At 49.3% G+C, this 21,506-nt stretch overlaps 2 protein-coding genes across 10 annotated transcripts in view; one reads left to right on the forward strand and one right to left on the reverse strand.

Annotated features, from left to right (window-relative positions):
- Window positions 1-567: 567 nt before the first annotated feature.
- Window positions 568-3,259, reverse strand: LOC118219180 (protein SCO2 homolog, mitochondrial). 4 transcript variants are annotated; one of them, XM_035402167.1, is made up of 2 exons: window positions 3,173-3,259; window positions 568-2,331 (listed from the first exon to the last, which is right to left on the reverse strand). In XM_035402167.1, the coding sequence occupies exon 2, from the start codon at window positions 2,311-2,313 to the stop codon at window positions 1,405-1,407; it is 909 nt and encodes a 302-aa protein (XP_035258058.1). In that variant the 5' UTR covers window positions 2,314-2,331; window positions 3,173-3,259; the 3' UTR covers window positions 568-1,404. The 4 variants fall into 4 exon arrangements, with proteins under 4 accessions (XP_035258058.1, XP_035258056.1, XP_035258055.1 ...); XM_035402165.1 differs by lacking the exon at window positions 3,173-3,259 and adding an exon at window positions 2,971-3,122; XM_035402164.1 differs by lacking the exon at window positions 3,173-3,259 and adding an exon at window positions 2,744-3,121.
- Window positions 3,260-4,796: 1,537 nt separating this feature from the next.
- The window catches only part of LOC118219179 (coiled-coil domain-containing protein 136-like), a 32,001-nt gene continuing 15,291 nt past the window's right edge, over window positions 4,797-21,506 (forward strand). Inside the window, exons 1-2 of one of the 6 annotated variants that reach the window (XM_035402161.1) lie at window positions 4,797-4,897; window positions 10,865-11,016. In XM_035402161.1, the coding sequence (XP_035258052.1) occupies window positions 10,965-11,016 (52 nt within the window). In that variant the 5' untranslated portion in view covers window positions 4,797-4,897; window positions 10,865-10,964. Of the gene's footprint in view, window positions 4,898-10,245; window positions 10,546-10,655; window positions 11,017-21,506 lie in introns of those variants that run through there. The other 5 variants (XM_035402162.1, XM_035402159.1, XM_035402163.1 and 2 more) reach the window with 5 other exon arrangements.

Below are 21,506 nucleotides of genomic sequence, written 5' to 3' on the forward strand. Positions count from 1 at the left end.
ATGACCTCTGTTAACTGTATAAAATTAACACTACAAAGCATTATTTTGATTGGCCTTGTCCTTCAAAGAGCTGAGTGATGGGTAGCTTTGGACAACCATTGAAACAAATGCCAATGTGTTCAATAACATGCAAAATAAGGCACAACTCCGGAGACCAGAACAAACGAAACAAGTGAGTCATAATCAGTTGTCTTCAGCACAAAGAACCACGGTCAGCACTCTGGGCTTAACGTCATTTCCCTCTGACTCGATGTCAGCCCGCTACCGTTGCTGTACTTACCGATGAGAGGTGACCATGGTAACAGTAGATGCTCGTAGTGATGATGTTCATCTCTGTCCTACTCTCTGCGTTTGATTGGCTTGCTCAGCAACACCCGTCTCTGGTACAACAGTGCCGATGGCAGCCTTCATTAAACATACACATATGGGCTGAAATCAGCAGTGTACGTTTTGGTGAATCAAACAACTCCGGAAAAAATCACTTGAAATTATTAATTATGCAACGGTTTCCAATCTGCTTGGTAAGTACATGTATTTAAGTAGTAATTTAGAGTACTTGCATTTAAATAACTATGATTATTTAGTATCTTTTATTACACTGTAAATTACACTACAGAGTTTTTTGGCACAATTGTGAACAACAGGAAATTCAATAATGACCAGACACATAGTGGCATAGAGTTCTTCTCCCTGTCTGAATCCTGCAGTCACTGTTGTCCTTACAGAGACTTATGAGTGACACATACTGTCAAAATCAAGTCACATTTTCACTTGAACAAACCCCCACTCAGGCTTTCAGGATCAGTGTTAACAATGGAAATGTTCAGCTGAGAAATGCCTGTTGACTGCACAAAGAGTTACTCAAAACTGCAAGCCTCCTCCTAAGACGCTACGTTTCAGTGCAGGGACACGCCCAGCAGGCTGGCGTTGAGCACCGAAGCACAGCCCTACAGGCAGGCGTACGATTGGCTGTAGCCTAACCCAGGAAGGAAGGGCTCGGCTGCCAAGGTTCTCAGCATTGCATCACACAGAAGCGATTCCTCTGGCCAGCGCAGCGACTGCAGTCCGACTACGCTGACTGCGCTGCCTGCAGAGCAGTGACTGCGCAGCTGAGCAGCCGGACAGCGCAGTGAAAATATGCAGCTGCTGCGGGAGTGTGACCGGATGTTTTACGGATGAGGAGGGCCCAGCCCTATGACTGGGCAAAGAAAGCTTGGGGCATGTTTATTCACTGAGTATAAAGGGGTGTGGCTTACATCTCTCACAGCAAAAGGACTGACAGGCATGATGGCTTTAGGATGCATCTCATTTTAAAGACAGTTGTGAAACTTCCGTTACACACACGCGCACACGCATGCACGCACGCCACCATCAGACACAAAGGACACAAACAGCCCTTCAGTTTCAGTCGGGGAAAAGCTTCACGTAGGACTCCATGTGCTTGCGGATGCTGTCGGCGATCTGCTTGTCGTCCTTGGTCCTGTTGTAGTAGTCGAGGAAGAGGCCGTCGGGGCTGAGCAGGTAGATGAGCACGGTGTGGTCCACGATGTAGTCGCCGTCCTCGTCCTTGGGCCCGGCGCTGCAGTAGACCCGGTACGCCCGGCCGGCCTCCCGCACCTCCTCGGGCGTGCCCGTCAGCCCCACCAGGCGCGGGTGGAAGTCCCTGACGTACCTCGCCATGGCGGCCACGTCGTCACGCTCGGGGTCCACGGTGACGAAGACGGGCTGCAGGGGAGGGAGGCGCGGCTCGCGGTCCAGGGCCCGCACCACGTCGCTCATCTTCTCCAGCTCGTCGGGGCAGATGTCCGGGCAGTGGGTGAAGCCGAAGTAGAGCAGCACCCACTGCCCGCGGAAGTCCCGCTTGCTCCGCCGCACGCCCGTGTGGTCCAGCAGGCTGAAGTCCCCCTGGCCCACCGCCACCTGCTTCAGCTGCTCCAAGCGCTGCAGCCGCTGCCTCTGCTGCTTCTCCGAACGCACGTACCACCAGGTGCCCAGCACCCCCGCGCCGATCAGCAGGGTCACCCCCAGCCGCGTGCGCAGCCTGACGCCCGGGGAGGAGTCCGAGGGGCCCTGGGAGAGGCCCCTACGTCCCGCAGAGGGCGGGGTCAGGCAGCGGGACCCCGGTTTGCCCCCGTACGGTCCGAGCCTGTTGCAGGAGGTGCTAGGACCTCTCAGGGAGGAGGAGGACTGACACAGGAAGGCCCTCAGCTTCCCTCCCTGTACCAAGGCACAGCATCCCTGAGAAAGAGCCCGTCTCATCCAGCCATCAGAGGCAGGCTTTAGGAAAACCAGCCTTCTACAGCTTCTCAGCATCCTTCACTGGACAAACACCTGCACAGGTGGGAAAAAATATAAGTTGCACTATATCTGACTTACATGCCTGCCATGGAAAACTGCATATAGTGGCTCATATAGAAATGTATAAGGTTGTTTGTTGCTATCAAGTTAGGTAACACAGCCCTGTCCATTTTATTTTTAGACATGATGAAATGTATTCCATGTGAACGTTGTATGAACGTCAACGCTACTGTTAAGATGCACCCCAGTAATAATGTCTCAAACATCGAGAAAGAACCAAAGACCTTTTCTGACCAAATGGTATGAAGTAATCAGGCTTCTGTACTTTCAGTATGACAAGTAAAGATGCTAGCTATGCTAGCAGCTAGCTAACTACTCATTAAACGCTATTCTCATTCAAGGACGCTTGCAAAGTATTAATTTTAAGATAGCTATGGTCACTTACGGTAAACGAACTTGAAGCATAGCTCAGTCTTTGCAGAAATGTGAAGTTACAGGTCTAAATTAACTACCTAGCTTCCCAGTATCTATTAGCTGTCCCGGTAGGCTACCTAACCTTAATCGTTAAAAACAAAGTATCTTCTAAGTAATTGTCACATCGCTGTCGTTAATGTTAATAATCTTTCTTATGTTTTACAATACACTATTCCTGAAATTTATCTATATCTTCACCTTACGTCCGGACATGCCCGATTTGTAAGCCGCCCGACCTCTACCGGCTAAACTCGTGGTTCGATGGCTGGAAGTGAAACTGGACTGAGTAAAACCATTTCAAGAATCACTAACTTAGATTCGACAGTACTAATGAATATTATTAAAGGAATAATACAACTAGGATTTATAATACGTTTCGTTATACTAGTTTTAATCTTACGTTTAGGGCGTTTTTCATGCTGGTCATTAAAATGTGAGTTTTAAATCGGCAGATTCGTCCTTTGTTTTTTGGTCAAATTCCCAAAACTGCGCGTGCGCAGAAATTCAACGGTCTCGAAGATTTTGCATTCAGGTACTTGGGGTGGGGGTGGGGGTGGGGGTGGGGGTGGGGGGGAGTGCTTCCATAATTAGCTGAAGTTATATTATATGTATGCTATTATTACAAATGTAGCGAGTGAAAAGCACGCACAGCCTATAGATACATAGTTTTGAACTCTTGCTTCCTACATTGAACGCAGAAGCACGCACACAATTTACACAGTTCATTACAGTTCATTTTTGGAAGTGTAGATGTGTTTGTGTCAGCACAGACTAGCTGCCTAGCTGCTAACTGGAGCAATTTATCTTTACTCCTGTGGGTCTCCAATTACTTGCTTAAACACCATTGTTTGCGTTTATTTGTGGAATTTACGTCGCGGTTTCATAATGGATGTCTTTTAGTTTCCGAATGTTTTATGGCATGTTTGGCTACTGTTTTAAGATTGTTTGTCAGCCAGCGAGGTAGCTTGTAAACAAGGATGAGTTTACACGGTTTTGTGGTGGTTCTGAAGTAATACCTTGTAAATGCAGGGAATAGTTTTTTGTTGTGCCAGCAGGGGTTGCTACATGCACGGAAAATCAAGTGAGTCTCATTTCTAATAATTTGCTTCGAATGCGAGTTCGTCTTGTTCACTCTCAGCAGATTTAGACACACACACGTGAATTACCGCATCGGCCTAATTAACACTTATTGGTTGCCATCGTGATCCAGGATTTCGAATGGCATATCGGGTCATGGATGCAGTTAATTAACAGCTGCGTACATACAGTGAATTCAGCTAGCCTGGCAGGATCTGGTGAATAGTTATGCGATAAATCAGGATAGTAGTGCTGCTGGCGGCTCATTGCGGTGCTGTAAACGAGACGTGAAAAGTTTTTATTTTTTTAGTTTTTATTATTATTTTTTTTTACGAGACGTGAAAAGTGCACGAGCTAATTTCTCAGTATCTGCGTCAGAGAGGGATGACAGGAGCCGAGTTACATTATGCAATTGCAGAAATGACATCTTCCTAATGCTTTCTTAATGTTTCCCTCAAACGAGGGGATGGAACCAATTATTGCTCCCAGAGATTTGACATCAGAAACCGAGGATATTAATTTTTTTACCTACAATAATTAATTATTTCTTTCTACAATGACTGGGTAAAATGATCAATTATGTCCAGCATGTCCTTTGAACAAACCGCAGTTTTGCTGCAATTCTGCTTTGGCTACTGTTTTCATCTTTTAAAAAAAACAAAAAACGAATCAAGCTAAATTAGGATAAATTATGGCATATTTTTGTGAGATGTGCACCATGCTCATCGTCACTTGTACAGTTTGCTGCCAAAACCGTTCTGTGCTGTGGCTGAGGTCTCAAAATCTGGCAGTTTGGAGAAGCCCGGTGTGCTGCATTTCACGAAGAATGGATTGAGGCGCTGTCAAAGCAGTTGGATGAAGATCTGTGCTAGGTAGACGAGAAAAGCCCATGACAGTAAAATCATAATTGGTATCTCTCTCTCTCTCTCTCTCTCTCTCTCTCTCAGTAAGGATGCAGTTTGCTGGCGCTGGAGGGATAAATATGGAATCCACTTCTCTTTTTCACATACTAATAGAAGACAGGGTCTCAATACAGGCCATAAGGGAGGTGAGTCCTGTAGTGCCCCCATCAGGCAAAGCAGGGTAATCAGTGTTGAATAGACCGTGTTCAAAGGTCTTTCTGTCATGTCTGAAAACTTTTCAGTTATTTTGCAATTGTACGTTGATGGAAACTACTTTATTTTATTTACCTTTCTAGCCTAAATGATTTGAATGCAGAAAAGTTACAGATACTCTGTTGGGTCACAGAGAATGATCTGGCTGAGAAAACTGTCCAGTGGCGTCTCTGTGGGAGAACATGCGTGGACGTGCTAATAGCCATTTGGTGGCAATGCACATGTTATGACAGAAAGTGCATAGTTCACGTAAAATGACATGCTGTCCCCGTGGGGTATCTTTGGCATTTATACAGAACGTATTGATTTCACTCACCTTTGCCATGCCTAGGTGGGCTGAATGTTCTGCTCTGCTCATGAAGTACTCTTAGGTTCTGATGTAATATAACCGCTGAGTGGACCTGGCCTTTGCCCTTCTTTCTCCTCTGTGCAGGTGACAGATGGGTTGTGTTTCAGCGTGTGTTTGTGGTCGTGGTTGAGGCTGTGGTTTCAGCATGTGGTGTGTGTTACACCGTGGTGTCTGTAGATCTTTTGTAAGCTCAGAAACGGGAGAAGACGTAAGGCTAGTTTGAAAAGCCACGGGCTCTGCTCCTCTCTGGGGAAAGTCTGTGATGAATAAAATGTGTTTTACCCTCTTCCAGATGCATGAGCACTGGGTAGCTGTCAGTCTACATGTCAGAAGCAATGAGCTGCTTTTCCACTGCGGACTAGGACCACCATTACTTACATTTATTTCTCAGAAACCGAAGAAGTAAAATCTGTTCTAATGGCAGCCTTACCCAATTTGACCGTAGCATTCTCCTGCTGGCCCAGACCACTGCGTTTCCGCACCAACAGGGTGTCCCTGGGGGCCATTTTGTGAGGCTGCGAGCTGTTATTCATGTGCTGTGCAGATGCCCGAATCCTTGCATATTAACTAACTGTTTTTATATTTATGCTAATGTTAACTCCTTACTGGAAGGTGATCAAGCCCCAGTGTAAAACAGATCCGTGCGTCCCCATGGACGCAATATGGAAAAAAGGACGGGTACTTGATTATATCGCTGTATGATTGAGAATGTGAAAGAGACAAATGGGGTAGGGATGTTTCACAGGGCAAAGCTTAAAACTTTTTAAGTGAAAAGAAACTTGTTTTTCAGTGTAAAACCTTTCATAAAAATGGTGAAAAGGACACACGGGATGGGGGACAGCTAAAATGGGAGTGGGAGAGAGAGAGAGACGGACAGAAAACACACAGACAGATATCACCAGAGGAGATGGAGGAAGCGAAGGTGAACCTGAACTGAAGAGTGAGACTTTTATTTATTAATATGTTCTGATTAATTAACAGTCACCGCAAATCCCTACCAGCTTGAGATGTCTGTTGCTGCTAGCTCACCCTGGGCTCAAATTAAATTTCAGCTGCTGATGTCACGCTTCTGGGAATCGGCTACATTGTGCTTTCTGCTGTCGACACCCATTTCTTCAAAAACACAATACGAGGTCAGGAAAAAAACAAAACAAGGATACTGATGACACACACTGCAATCTCTCTCTCTCTCTCTCTCGCTCTTTCTCTCGACATATTTAAAAACTGTGGTGCGTCAGGCCACTGAAAGTTCCTCTGGTAACCATGGTGATGCCTCTCTCTCTCCCAAAATGCACGGCAGAGGAAAGGGATGCTAGCCGTAACCTGTTTTCCCCTCAATTTTTCCGGAAAGTTCTGCTTGCGAAGTGTTGTCCCTGTGTGGCCTTTTTTTTGGAAATGCGCAGGGGTGGGCCTGTATTTGATTGACAGCCTGACTTTGGAGGGCGGTTGCGAGTGCTGTGTCTGAAGGGCTGAGAAGGGCATTGGTCCTTGTGCGGTTTGCAGGGCCCAGACGGCGCCTGCACGCTGTGTCCTTTTGTGTAGGACAGACTCTGCAAACCACACTTTGTGCGCTTCGTAAGCCAGGCCCCGGGAAAGTTTGGTTAATTATTCATGGTTCCCCTTTACTGCCGCGCAGATGAAGTTACAGACCTGATCTCCGCAGGGGTAAGAGTGGCATGCACTACCTCTCCCTGTTGGCATGGTGACAGAAAGAGAGGATGGAGAAAGCAGGAACGAAGGGAGGGAGGAAATATGGTGTTAAGAGCAGAATATTCTGTGGTTCAGCTCTGCTTGAGTAGGAGCCAGTCCCTCACTGGGAACAGAAAGCGGTTTCAATGGGAACAGAAAGCATTCTGTATGGGAACAGAAATCAGTTTCAATGGGAACAGAAACAGTTTTTTAAATTCCCTTGGACAGAACCTAGGCTTTGAGTCTTAAAGAGCCCAGGAGCTGATTATGACTGTGTGCTTTGTTGGCTGCTTGTTAAAGCACATTGGTCTTGTGTGATACTGATGTGTAGAAGCAGGAGAAAGGCCTGTTTGTTTCAGACGCCTGTTGGGTGGAATAATGGAGTTTGCTCTGTGGATGGGAATGAGAAGAATGTTCGCTGAATGCCGTCAGTGAATTAGAGCTAATATTTGTGTTTCGGGAGTTTTGCTGAATGAATGACCGCACTGGTGTATCTCCCAGGATATGTTCTCTGTGACTGTGTGTGCGAATGTTCTTACAAAGTACACACTCCTAAAATATGTGTATTTATCATGAATTTTACGTCTGTGTGTGCACATGTGCGTGTGTGTGTGGGAGAGCAATGACCTCACTCTGCTCTCTGGTGGATTCTGGATCCTCTCCAGCTCCAGCTGTGATTGGGTGAGCTGAGGACCCCTCCCACTTCCTGTTAATGGTATCTAGGCAACAGTTCATCTTTGTCTGCTTTGAAAATTCCATACAAAAGACCAGAAGACTAATTGGCCTCATAAGTGCGGAAAACCACACAAAGCGTGCCAGAATCCTGGTATACATGGATTTATTGAGAAGGAAACAAGACCAGTCTGTTTAATAACAGCATTTTGCATGATGGCTGTTATTCCTCCAGTTAAAACCTCTGACTGTAGTCTTATGAAATCCTTATGTAACTAGTACTGTAGTGCATTGTAAGGTACATTGGGGCTTTTTTTCAGGGGCAGGCTATACAGTATGCTCTGCTTTCGGACAGTGGAACAGCGTGATCAGTGCCCTCTTCTGATGTCATTTCCTGCAGCTGCAGACAGGAACTGTGTCATGGGATTCTGAGTCTAAAGTCATTTTGTTCAGAAGCACATTGGCTGCCTGCACTTGATAAATGGCCTAGAGGTGAAAGATAGAGTCTCAGATGGATAAAATGGACAGTTCTGAGGTGATTCTTCTTGAACTTAACTGATGCACAGTGTGTTTTATTTTTATGTGTTTAAGTAGAATGGCTGCCATGCCAACGTCCAATCAGGCAATCCTCTGTAATCAGTTACGTCAGCAAGCCTGTGCCGTTAGTGTGATGATCCCTAAATGACGGGGTCTCTGCCGGGTTCGACGGTGTTTTTGATTCCTAGGGTCGCGGCCCGGCCCAAAGACCCGCTGGTCACGTGCCGCTGCCCTTATTCACACGCGCGCGTTCCGATAGCCTCTCAGTTGCCTGGCAACCGGGCGACAGCGTGACGCCTGAAAGTGAGACGCCGCCGTGCTTTTAAATACAGCCTGAGGGTCGAGCGATGAGTCACCGCGGCCGGCGGGACTGGCGGTGTCAGGTCTGTGCGCTATTGCAGCCGCACACCTGCGCAGAACGAACAGGACGGGAGGCCGTGCGTGTAACGAGTGATCCGCACCTGGTCTGGTGTGGAGAGGGTGCTGCTGCTGCTCTGGTCCTCACTGATGGTGTGTGACATCACAGCGTACAGAGGGGCGCACAGGAGAGATGAGGAGAACAATCTCGAGCCGCAAAATGAATGATTCTCTTTCTCTGCGGTGCTCTCTGAAGCACACTGACACAGAGAATGCATCTGCGGTTCCTGGGGGAAAGCATTCTGAGTTTTATTACTTGACTGAAATTTGAAACTTTTTTTTTTGCTCTGCAGAATGTAGGGTTCTTGTCCCACTCCTCTTTAACACTGTTTCCTCTCTTAGGCACACAATCTGCTTTCTCTCTCTCAATTTCAGTTGAGGAAGGAATGTGTCAAACATCTCCGACGACATCACTTCTGATGGGTCACACCATTAACTGCTCCTCTCTGGTAACCATGGCGACGCCTCCCTCTCCGCTGGCTGTCCTCCTCCGTTCCCCTCGGCCGTTTCTTTTCCTCCCCTCGGGAGGCACCCCGTCTTATTCTTTGGCCCTTAGCGGTCTCTGCTGACTGCTCTACCGGTTACGCTCAGAAATTACATTACATTACAGGCATTAAGCAGACGCTCTTATCCAGAGAGACTTACACATAGCATTTACACAGCGTCCATTTATACAGCTGGACATACACTGAGGCAATGTGAAGCACCTTGCTCAAGGGTACAACAGCAGTGTCCCACCCGGGAATCCAACCAGTTCCTTACCCAGGCTGCAGTGCCGCCTGTCGAAATGGGCGCTGCCGGCGTGTTTCCCTGCGGCTGCAGCCGCTGCGTTGGTGCAGTATGCGGCGCTGCGGGGCGCTGCGGGCCTGCTGGCGATGGTCAGGGCGGGATAGCCGTCAGCCAACGGCAGGCCTGGTCGCCGCTCTGAAAAAAGCCGCCGCGCCCGACCACAGCCTCAGCCAGTCTGTTTTCATTTAGCGGAAAACTGGCGGTAATATCGGGTCCCTCTGGGTCCCGTGTCACGCAGAACCTGGAGGGGAAGCTCTAATTGCACTCCAGAGGAAATGACATCATTGGGTTGAGATGCGTATGGCAGTTATTGGCTCAGGTTTTGATGGTGATTTTTTAAAATTTCTTTCTCGTGTGTAATATTTTATTTCCCTTCTCCTATTTAAAACAAACGTTAGTAAAGTTCTGTTCAGAAGTCAGAAAGTGTGGGTCTGGCTGTCTTTGGCTCTGGTGAGCTTTGAGATTGGGGTCTGTCAGGCGCTCAGCTTGCTCTCGTTTGTCACTCAGTTCACAGAGTTTCTCAACAGACCCTTTCCAGCCATCTTAGGCTCCAGCCAGGCTGCTACTGCACGCGCTCAGTATCCGCAACCCTGTCCCCTCTAAATAACATCTCAGGAGCATCACGCTGCACAGATCAATGCTTCATGACAGCAGTCTTCCTGAATTACACCCCTGTTTCCCACTGTCTCACCCCCTCATTATTCTCTCTCTCTCTCTAATACACACACTCTCTCTGTCTCTCACACACACACACACTGTCTTTCTCTCTCCCTCTCTCTCTCTCTCTCTCTCTCTCACACTCACTCTCACTCACACACACACACACACACACACACACACACTCAGTGATATATATGTCAGGGTTCCTGCTTAGATAAACCAGCTGTGTTATGAGTTTGAGAATTCCCAGTAGTGAGAGTGAAGGAGTTAACACATGTTGAAGGGAAGGGGCTAGAGAGAGAGAGAGACTGAGAGAGGGAGAGAAAGGGAAAGAGAAAAAGGGAGAGGGGAGGGGAGGGGAATGGGTGTACACAGTGGAGATGAGAGTGGAAATGAGCAGTGAGTTGCAGGAGGATTAGCCACCAGCTTCTCAGCTCCTCAAGTAGCAAGATCTGCATCTCCTTGAAGGTAAACATACAGCCAACGACAGGAGCTGTCCTTGAGTGTGTGTGTGTGAGAGAGAGAGAGAGAGAGAGAGAGGGAGAGGGGGGAGGGGAAACATTGCCTGCACAAAGGGAAACAGACGTCCGAACAACAGACGCAGAAGAGAACGAGAGAGCGGGGGAAAAAAGAAACAGTGAAAAACAGTGAGAGAGGCAGTCTGTAAGAGAGAGGGCAGGAGGGAGGGAGGGCGGGAGAAAGAGCGAATGATCGAGTGAGAGAGAGAGAGTGGAGCAGCAGTGGCGTATCTCTCTAGCCTGCAGTGCTTCTCTTCTCCCTCGTCCAGGATGAGCCTGCAGCCGCAGCCGCGTGCGTCTGGACCTTAGAGGCTCTGCCTGGGCCGCTGCCTGACGCCCTCTCCCCCGATACCCCACCGCCACTCCGCCATGGACGGCCTGCGCCTGCCGCCCGTCATCGAGGAGGTGGGGGACCCTGCGGGTGAGTGCTGGGCTGGGGGTAATTGGAGGGGGTGTTAGGGGTGAATGAGGGAGTGTTTGGGGCAAGTGAGCAAGGTGTTTGGGGTAATGGAGGGGTGTGTTTAGGGTAAGTGAGGGGGGTGTTGGGTTGTGCTGGGTTTGTTGTTTTGTTGTTGTGTGAGGTGTTTGGTTTGTTGTGTTGCTGTTGGGGGAGGTGTAGTGTTGTGTTGGGTTTGTTGTGTTGTTGCTGGGTTCCTCAAACAGGAACCATATCCAAGCAGGAGAGCTGGACCGTGGCGTTTCCATGCAGGTGAACTCAGAAACCTCTGCAACCACCACAGACCGCAGCGTTAGGCAGTAATCCCCAGGGGGGGGTCACAGACCGCAGCGTTAGGCAGTAATCCCCAGGGGGAGGTCACAGACCGCAGCGTTAGGCAGTAATCCCCAGGGGGGGTCACAGACCGCAGCGTTGGGCAGTAATCCCCAGGGGGGGGTCACAGACCGCAGCGTCGGGCAGTAATCCCCAGGGGGAGGGCACAGACCGCAGCGTTGGGCAGCAGTAGAGGGCGCTGTGAGCGCCGCGGGTCCTTTAGCCGCGCAGCGTAGCGGTTTGTGTCACGGGTCGGCTTGAGTCCTGCTCCCTCTCTCATCAGAAGCGCCGATCGCCCCTGCAGCCCCCCCCGCTCATGAATACGTGCATAACTGGAGAGGTGAGAGCCGCAGAGCTTCAAAGACACCCCGACTCCTTTGGGGTGGGGGGGAGGGGTATAAGAGCCTGCGCTCTCCGCACTGAGAGGGGTGTTTTTGTCATTGACTGGATCAGAGGGGTGGGGAGGGGGGTCGCGCCCTTTGACCCCACAGCTGTGAACCTGGCAGGCTCACTGTGGCCAGGGGAGCCCGACCAGGTTAGCAGTTAGCATAGGGTGGTCTCTCTGGCTTGTGAAGTAGTTCAGGAGTTCAGAGCTTGTGCTCTCCTTCCTGCACCTCCCTCTTTCTTCCTCTTCTTCTCCCTGATGCTGCCTCCTCTTCTGTCTTTGGCTCTTCCCCCCTGATCCACCCACCCCATTTACCCTCCCTCTCCCCCTTCCCCTGACCTGAGTTTGTTGTCTGCCACTTCCTGAAAGCCCACTGTGTGTCATCCCTGTTTCCACGGAGACAAACTGCAGGTTACTGTACTGTTATAGCCGGAGAGAGTGTGGCTTGCAGGTCGGAGGTCATGGGTCACAGGTCACGTGGATGTCAGAGCTCACAGAGAGGGAAGGAAGCTGGAGTGATGTTTTGTTGTGGTGAAGGAAGTTCCTGTGACAGATCAGTGCAGAGTGCTTGAACTGTTTCCGCCTTGCAGGCTAAAGATAGCCTCCTGTCCCTGGAGTAGACTGTGCACACAGTAGCTTTGCACATCACACAGATGCTTTGTCTAATAGGAGTGAACAACTCTATTAAATTCAATTACTGATGACCCACTTTCTTGGCAGAAAGTGAGAGCAAACTAAAAAGATTCCAGTGCAATATGGAGGATCACTGTGGCGAGAGGGCTCAGTGTAGCATTAATGCAGTGTGAGTGATCGTTGTTTACGGTTAGAATTTTGTGAACTTGCACATGGTGCAGGTTTTTTTGAACCACGTTCTGCAGAAAGATTGACTTAGACCAGCATGCCAAAACATCATCCCTGAGAGACATCCTACTGCAGGTTTCACCTGTAGAGAGTCACCTGGAGGCAGACTCTCCAACTGACTCTCCCCAGAGTCCTACAGAGAGATGAGCACACCCACAGGAAGCATAAGGACACAGAGAGAGCACTGATTGGCTAAAGGAAGTGTAAAGACACAGACAGAGCACTGATTGGCCACTGGAAGCGTAAGGACACAGACAGCGCACTGATTGGCCACTGGGAGCGTAAGGGCACAGACCGCGTATTGATTGGCTGAAAGAAGCTTAAGGACACAGACAGAGCACTGGCAGGAGAGGAGGGTTTTGTCTCCATGGCAATGGAGCAAGCACCTTGAGCCACCTGAGCAGTGAGATGGAGGAGGAGAGGCACTCACTCACTCACTCACTCACACACACACAAACACACACACACACACACACACACGCTCACACCCACACACACACAAACACACACACACACACACACACACACTCACACACACACACACACACACACACACTCGCACGCACGCACGCAAGCACGCACGCACTCACTCACTCACTCACACACACACACACACACTCACTCACTCACACACACACACACACACACACACACACACACACACACACACACACACACACACACACACACACACACACACACACACACACACACACACACACACACACACACACACACACTCCTGCAGTGCTACAGAGTTCAGGCACGTACTAAGCGCACATGCATGGAATGAGGTCATTGTGCTGCAGCGTTGGTCTGAACCGTGAAGAGCTGGCTGGGCTCTCCCTGAGGAAAGGGGAAAAATCCACAGATGCCTCAAAACGGGTTCATTTGGATATGATCACGCGTGACAGTATCACTGACCTACTTCTCCTGGCATTTATATTTTCTCTCTCTCTCTTTCTCTATTTTTCTCTCTCTCAGTTGTTATTTTTGGTAAAAGGATATCAGGCTGTTATTTGTCTGTTTCAAATTTTATGTCCACCCCTGTGGGTGCTGTAATTCGCTTGGTACCACCTTGTTCTATTTTAGTGTATTTTGACACCTTCTTTAATACCCATATTGCAGTTTCTGTCTGCATACCAGCGGTGTCTTCTGTTGTGTGCAGTAGGGAAAGAAACAGCATTAAATCAAGTTTAGGTCTCTTTTAACGGCCTCAGTGAAATTCAGCGCGTAGAAAAGCGGTCGTGTTTCTCCTCCTGAGGTTCCAGTGCCGCATTGAAGCCTGCACTGTTCGGTGCTGCTCAGAGCAGCTAGCAAAACAAAAGCCTGCTCCACGGTTGCTAGGTTACGCCTCAAAATCTGTCGGTTGGGCTTGGTCACAGTATGCGCAGGTCGCCGTATCTGTGCCGATTTTCAGTGTGATGTCTGTGGCACAGTGCTGTGCACCCCCACTGGGCACATTATGTGGCTGGACGTGCACTGTTTGAATGAGCGTGGCTGATCTGAGGAGCAGCTAGTAAACATCGGTGTGATGGATGGTCAGTGTGTAATCAGCATCAGTGTGGTAGATCTTCAGGGTACAATTGGCATGATTGTGGTAGATTTGTGGTCTATAATGAGTAACGGTATAGCGGATATGTGGTGTATAATCAGCGAGGTAGGCCTTCAGTTTGTAGAATGGTGGTTTAGTCTGACGGTCTGCAGGAAGTGCTCTCTCTGGCCCCTGACTGCTGCCGTTTGTGTCCGCCCATTTCCTCACATTCTCAACCCCCCGTCCCGTCGCCGTCTGCTTACACCGCCATCAAAAAATCACGAGCCGCGTCTCCGGGTCCCTGATCTCAGACAGGGAGCCTGCTGTGACATCATCAGGACGTGACCTTCTGCAGTGTGGGACGGGGACATTATTCAATCCCGCCGCTCACGGTTCGTTTTGGGGTTTTTTTTACCCTCTGAAAGATCTCTGAGAGGTTCAGCCCGTTCGTAAACCCGACGCCCGAGCGCACTCAGGGGGTGTTTTCAAAGGAAAACGTGTCAACAGGAGGAAGAATATTGTAGCAGGTTTCCAAGAAGTGTGAAATTCTGGGAGTGAAGCTTTCAGCATCAGCCGCTGAGCAGGATTGCTGACGTCTCACACGTACAGGCTGGTGGAAATGCACCAAGCCAAGAATACTACAGGAATGCAGAATATCACAGCAAAATATGTAGGGTCAATTTCAGTGTACTTAGCTGGAATTTAAACCTCATATTTAAACCTCTAGACCACAAAGTGCATTACCACCGGATCGGCTATCCAAATCTGTGACATAATGATTAGTTGTTCCAGTTGTAATGCAGTTCTTTGGTCTGAGGTTTAAACTCCAGCTATGCGGGCTGCCCAACCCCGTTCCTGGAGATCTACCATCCTGTAGGTTTTCACTCCAACCCCGGCAAAGCACACCTCATTCAACAGCTAGAGATCTCGTTGAGCTGCTAATGAGGAGAATGAGCTGTGCCAAGTTTGGGTTGAAATGAAATCCTACATGACGGTAGATCTACCTTAGAGTCTCCAGCCATACACAGCAGGTCTTTCATAATCCCAGCAGCAGGGGGCGCTGCAGCTTGTCCCAAGGACATGTGGCTCTGAACAGCCAGTGTCTGGGGAGGGAGGCCGAATAATAATTACTGCTGCCGTTTCATTGGCTGGGGAGACAGAACCACCTCGGCGGACCAATCCAGGGACATTCTGTTCTATATTATAGAATATAGAACATAAAATATAATATTCATACAGTTAAATGCGTGTGCGTGTGTGTGTGCGCGCGTGTGAGGGGCCAACAGTCATGGGCTCTGAATCATCCAACCTAATGAGGCTCTATGCTTTCACCTCAGACTTTGATTGATGTTTGTTTTTATAGATCTATTTCCGCACTCGATCTCCAGTTTCCTCACTCTTTCAGCACCCAGAGAGAGAGAGAGAGAGAGAGAGAGAAAGCAAAAGAGAGATAGAGAGAGAGAGAGAGAGAGCGAGAGAGAGACCCCTGTCATATATCGTCAGTGTCTGATAAACAGATCTGGACTCCATTCATCTGCCTGTCCAGGCTCTGTCTCATTCTCTTACTGTCTGCACTCGTCTTTTTCATCCTTTCTTCCTCTCTCTCATTCTATAGAGCCTGTGAGTTCTCCTCTTCCTCCGTCACGCTCTTCAAATCTCTCTTAATCTTAATTTTTCACAGTTCAGGTCAGTTCAAATCATTTCTGCTGGCTGGATAATGAGCGGAATTCTGTTGCCAAGTGATTTTTAAAAGGCCGAATGTTCTGAGTCGCTGGTTTTGAAAGTAAATTATACTGACTTTAAACATCCATCCCTTTAATTACCTGAAATGAACACAAATGTGTGAACAATGTAAATTTGAATCATGTGTGTGCACGTGCGTGCGAGTGTGGGTTTGTGTGTATGTGTGTGCGCGTACGTACGTGTGTGCCAGTGCGTATGTGAGATATGGTGGCAGCGTGTCAGCAGTGACAGATGCTGTGACACACTGTTCTCTGTCGCATAGTGACCGGAGAGACAGGCTGTGCTCTGTGTGTACAAAGCCAGTGCCACGTTTTACACTGTTACCTGCTGGGCTTGCTTTAGTGAGGCCAGGGGGCGGGGGCTGGGGGGCTGGGGGGCTGGGGGGCGGGGGCAGGGGTGGGGTCAGGGGCGTGGGGCCAGTATGGCGGGACCAGGATGGTGGGGCTGGGGGGCGGGGCCAGGGTCAGGGTGGTGGTGTCAGGGGCAGGACCAGAGGCAACATAGTCAATAATTGTTTAAATAATAATACTCGTACTACTACTAATAATAATCATGCTAATCACGAGCATTAAACAGGAGCAATATAAGACAGCATCTGGTTGGGCCGGTCGGGCCCTATACGTGGTCAGTCAGGTGATGTCATTAGCTGAGTGCCTAGCTGACAGATACACCTGCACAGGTGAATCACTCTGAGTTAAGCAGGAAAGGCTTTCTTGGACATGATTGACTAGAGGCATGAAGCTCAGTGGAGGGGTGACTGTGTTTAGTGTGGTATCCTGGGGAATTAGAGGGCTTTTAATAAAGACGCAGGGCTTCATAGGGCTCTGGCTCATCGCTTGCTTTGTACACAGAGCTTTTGGCAGGAGGCACAAGGCGACCTACAAACTGAATTTTAAAACGCACACGCAGAGGTTTCCGTTTGGAATGCCTCAGATATACGGAATAAATAACTCTGCCGTGCTCTTAAAATGAACTAAAAATAAAGCAAACTTCCTCGGCCTCCTGGCCTGCCCCTCTGCCACGTTCCCCATAAGGGAACTGGATCCTACAGAAGAGAAATGCATTTCTTTTTTACTTTTCACTGGAGTGTGTATCTGTTTACAGCTCGCAGCTGCTCACAGCTTTGCTAATTGTCGCCCTGGTAACCCGTCGCTCTGCGGAGAGCGAGCGGCGGCGCCCTGCGGCGGGCCCTGATTCGGTCTGACGAGGCCTCCTGTCGGAGCGCGAGCGTCCTGCTGGGCGGAGCTCTCAAAATGGATGCGGGGGCGTGTCTGTGGGCTTGTGGGCCGGGCTCGGTCCAGCCCGCCGCGTGGTGTCGCTGGGGGGGTGCGTGGGAAGGGTGTGAGGCGCTGACCCTGGATATTGATCTGCAGCGCAGTGTTAAATGGGTCCTTGCGGGGGGGGGGGGGGCAGCTGGGCATGACAGCTTCCTCAGCGCGTGTGAAGGGCTGTAATCTTGCTCTGGCGGCTCGTAACGCCCGGGACAGCGCATTCCGTCGCCGCGGAAACGTCATTCCGAGCCGGTCCGCCGGAATCCCGCGCGAAACGAAGAGGAGGATGTGGCGGGATGACCGCGGCGCCCGGGCGGTCATTAGTGACCCGGGCGGTTGTAAACGGCTTTTTAACAGCCGCTCTGAAGACCCCGCAGGGAGCCAGTGGGAGGAATATAATGCCCCTTCATCTGCTCAGCGGGGCGTTTTACTGGGGGAAAAATATGAGGCTGCAATTAGAATGAGAGGAATGAGCACCGCTTATGGAAGTGTGTGTGTGTGTGTGTGCGTGTTAATATGTGAATGCGTGTGTGTGTACATGTGCACATGCTTGTTCCTGTGTGTGCATTTACTTGTGTTTGTGTGAACGTGTCTGTGTGTGCATACGTGTGCATGGATGTGTCTTTGCATGTGTCTGTGAGTGTGATTTTGAGTGTGAGAGTGTGTGTGCGTGCATGAGTGTGTGTGGCCATTTTAACAGATGTGTGATTTTAATCCAGTGCACTATTAAACAGACTGAGCCAGGTTGAGAGAGGAGAGCCACATCTCCATCACCACGACAACCTGCGTTATGGACAGAGAGCACAGAGACTGCTTCCACACGCACAGAATCTGTGCACCTCACAGCCACTGCATCTCAGATCAGGAAGGGGTCATCTGTCTATGGGATGGCCTCCCCTTTGAGCTGCCTCACAGGAAGGCCTTGGTTTCCATGGCGTTGCTGCATCAGAGTTCCGTATAGTTAGACTGACAGCCGTTCCTCAGCATCAGTACCGAAGCGTGCGAAGGCGAGTCCTGTCTTGACGACCTTGTTTGTGACGCACCGGTGACGTGCACACGCACGCAGATGTGACGCGGGTCCCAAAGCCACACAGCGGGGAGGGGGGGCGGGGTAGGTTCTTGTTGCCTGGCAACCCCCACAGCGCCGGCAGAGCCAGCCGCGACCCATCGCCGTGGTTCCGCCGCATCCGGTCGACTCGGATTGCGGTTTATGAAACGAATGGAGCGTGACTAATCTCAGCTGTCGCCGTGACGACCCGTGATAATGACCCTCGTTCGCTGCTCTCCCTGCGTATGAAAGCGGAACCGTTCCGCTGTCCGCTGGTTCCTGAAGCTCCCGTTCCCCGCTGGCGCTTGATGCCGCGACCGTGTAATGAGCCCGATCAGGACAGACGGACGGACTCTGAGAGAGGCACTTCCCCCGCCTGCTCGTAATTAACTCTCCATCCTTCACCCTGACGCTCTGACCTAGCCGTACTCTACACTCGCCTAAGCGCAGACGCCAGCATCACCTGAGCCGGAGCCATTACATCACCGGTCCCGCCGAATATCCTCAGTTACCCGAGGAGATGGTATAATTATTGTCAGGTGGGGTTAATTCCGGTTAAATGAATCATCGCAGCCGTGGTGTGATGTGATTATTTTTTAATAATACTCCAGATTTAATTCAGACAGAAAATGGAAATGTGTGACGCATTCATGCTCAGTTTTCAGCTGCTGGCGCACGGTGTGGAGTAAACAAACAGACTCTATTGCACAGACGCTGACAGAGCCTTGATCTCAGGGTGACTGAGTGAATGAGCGGCATTGTGTTACTATGCAGCTGGAGGGCTCATCATGAAAGCGATAGAAGAAAGCCCTAATTATCTGCCAACCAATCAGAGCCTGCTACTTACAGAACAGCTTCTGCTACAGTGGTACAATGACTACACCTACTACTATATTACTGCTACAACCACCACTATTACAACTACCAACATCGCTGCTACTACTGAAACTACTACTACCACTGCTTTTACTACTACTAGTGCTATTTCTCTCTCATTTACTACTCTCAACTTACTACTACTACACAATTAAATGTCCAGTGTTAATTCAACTCTTGACAGATAACATTTGGTCCCACTCTGCAATGTTAACACTGTAAGAGTTGAAGTAACACTGGACATTTTTCTGGGTACTACTACTATTAATCATAACAATAATACTAATAATGACAATGTGAAATCATTGATTGACCACACTGATAACAGCAGAAATGCAGGCATTGTGGACTGTGTGCTTGTGGGTGTGCTGTGTAATGTAGGATCCCCCCAGTCCCAGGCCCTGGCCCTGTGTCAGAGAGGATTACTGTGGCCGGGGTGCGACGGGGGGGGGGCGGTGGGGTGGGACGGGGGGGAGGCTGGCTGAGACGGGACCGGTCGTGCTGCGGGGGAATTGGAGAGCGGGGCTGTTTGGTTTGGGGGGGTTGCGGAGGGCACACCTGTCCGTGCCGCTCGGCGGTGTTCAGTGACAGAATGAGGGAGGCGCTGAAACGCAGGGCGAGAGGCTCTCTGTGGAGTTCTGACACGCGGCAGTGAGCTGCGGAGAATGACCTTCACAGCAGGAGCACACACACGCCCGTTAAAATCAGATTTAATGTGAAAACTCTGCTCTGTTCCGACGGAGCAGGAGGACCTGACGTGACAGGTTTCTACGCTGCGAGGGGCTCATTAATCTTAATCTGTGTGTGCACTGCACTGTGACCTCAGATTTAACTGATTTAACTGTCATTAACTGTCATTCTGTCCACCCCCCGTCCTTCCTCATGGCCTGTCCTGGTCTTCCTGCTTTGTTCAGTCATCATTTTTACTTCGTCGAGCACAGAATGTGTCAGGTGACCTCTCCCTTCTTTTTGTGCTTCTTCGCCTCCAAATAAGAGTTTTCAGCTCAATTCAATTCAGTTCAATTCAAGTTGCTTTATTGGCATGACATACAAATGTAATTATTGCCAAAGCATACATATAAATAACATGTAGAATAATAATATATAATAATGATTTTATATATATACAGTATGTTTTTCATTCACCGAGAGTGGTAGAGAGAAAGAGGGGGCTGTATTTGGATCTCCTCTGTCTGGGCCAGAATGCTCCCGGTGGGGAATGGATGCAGCAGGTGGAGAGATGGGAGGCCTCTCCACAGGAGGTGGACCAGGGGATATCGCCAACAGTTAAGATTATAAAACCGGCTCATTTATATTTGCTCTTTTGCTTGGGTTCTCAAACTTTGTCCTGGGGATGTGCTGGTTTTAATTTCAACCACAATCACAGTCCCTCCCTAAACTCTAACAAGCCCTTAATTGTTTGTAAAATGTAGACTCATTTTAATGTTTGTAAATGTGCCAAAAGGTTCCTGTAGAAGTGCTTACTTTTGAAGTTATTTCCATGGTGGAGTAACAGACAGCTAGAATAAGTGAGGTTCAAATGCTTGCACCTGGCCACTGATACTAATGAGTCACACCTGCAAGCAGTCAAGAGACCTGGCCAACATTCTGAAAGAGCTCTCTCTCCCTCTCACTCAAATTCTCACACAGTGAATTAAATATCATTTTTTGGTGTTGTAACCTTGAACATGTCCAGCTCAAAGAGGCAGCGTTTGCATGCTCACAGAATGGAATTAATATTAATATTTAACACAGTTATCACAGAATCATATAATGGCTGAATTAAATGTATGAATTAAATGTGTACAGTACATACTGGTTCTGGTCTGCTGTCCCTAAGAGAGTAGTACCAGTGGCTGCCACACGGGGGGGCACTTGACTACGGTGCAGAGGCAGACGGCGGTTTTGGACTTGGTTTCTGTGGTTGTGCAGTGATTGTGAGAGGGAGTGATGACAGCCAAAGGACAGCGGGCAGCAGGTGAAAATTTGGGGGGGACAGGGAGTGGGGGGGGGGGGCTTGCTGATGACAGGCCAGCTCTCAGACACGTGGACAGATTCAGTCAAACTGCACAGCTTCTCTACTGCGGCTCGCTGGGGAAGAGTGTGTAATAATTAACCACAGAACTCTCCTGAGAGAAGAGGGCTGTCGTCTCATAAGCCACTGACATGCACTGCCAGTTACCGTGCAAGGGAGGCGGGCCTGAGAAGAGTTTCATTTTTATGGATTTGCACTTGAGCTGTTCTGGTCCTGGTCTACAATGCCATGACATTTGGCCCAGGGCAGTGACAATGACAATCTCTCAAATCCAAATGCAAATTCAAATGCTTTATTGCAGGAGTTTCAAACTAATAGTGGCATGATCACACATATTATAGCAAAAGCAATAATTTGATATTTTCTATGTTTGAATGGTCTCTCTCTCT

The sequence above is a fragment of the Anguilla anguilla genome, chromosome 19, assembly GCF_013347855.1.
Source record: "Anguilla anguilla isolate fAngAng1 chromosome 19, fAngAng1.pri, whole genome shotgun sequence".
NCBI classification, from domain to species: Eukaryota; Metazoa; Chordata; class Actinopteri; order Anguilliformes; family Anguillidae; genus Anguilla; species Anguilla anguilla.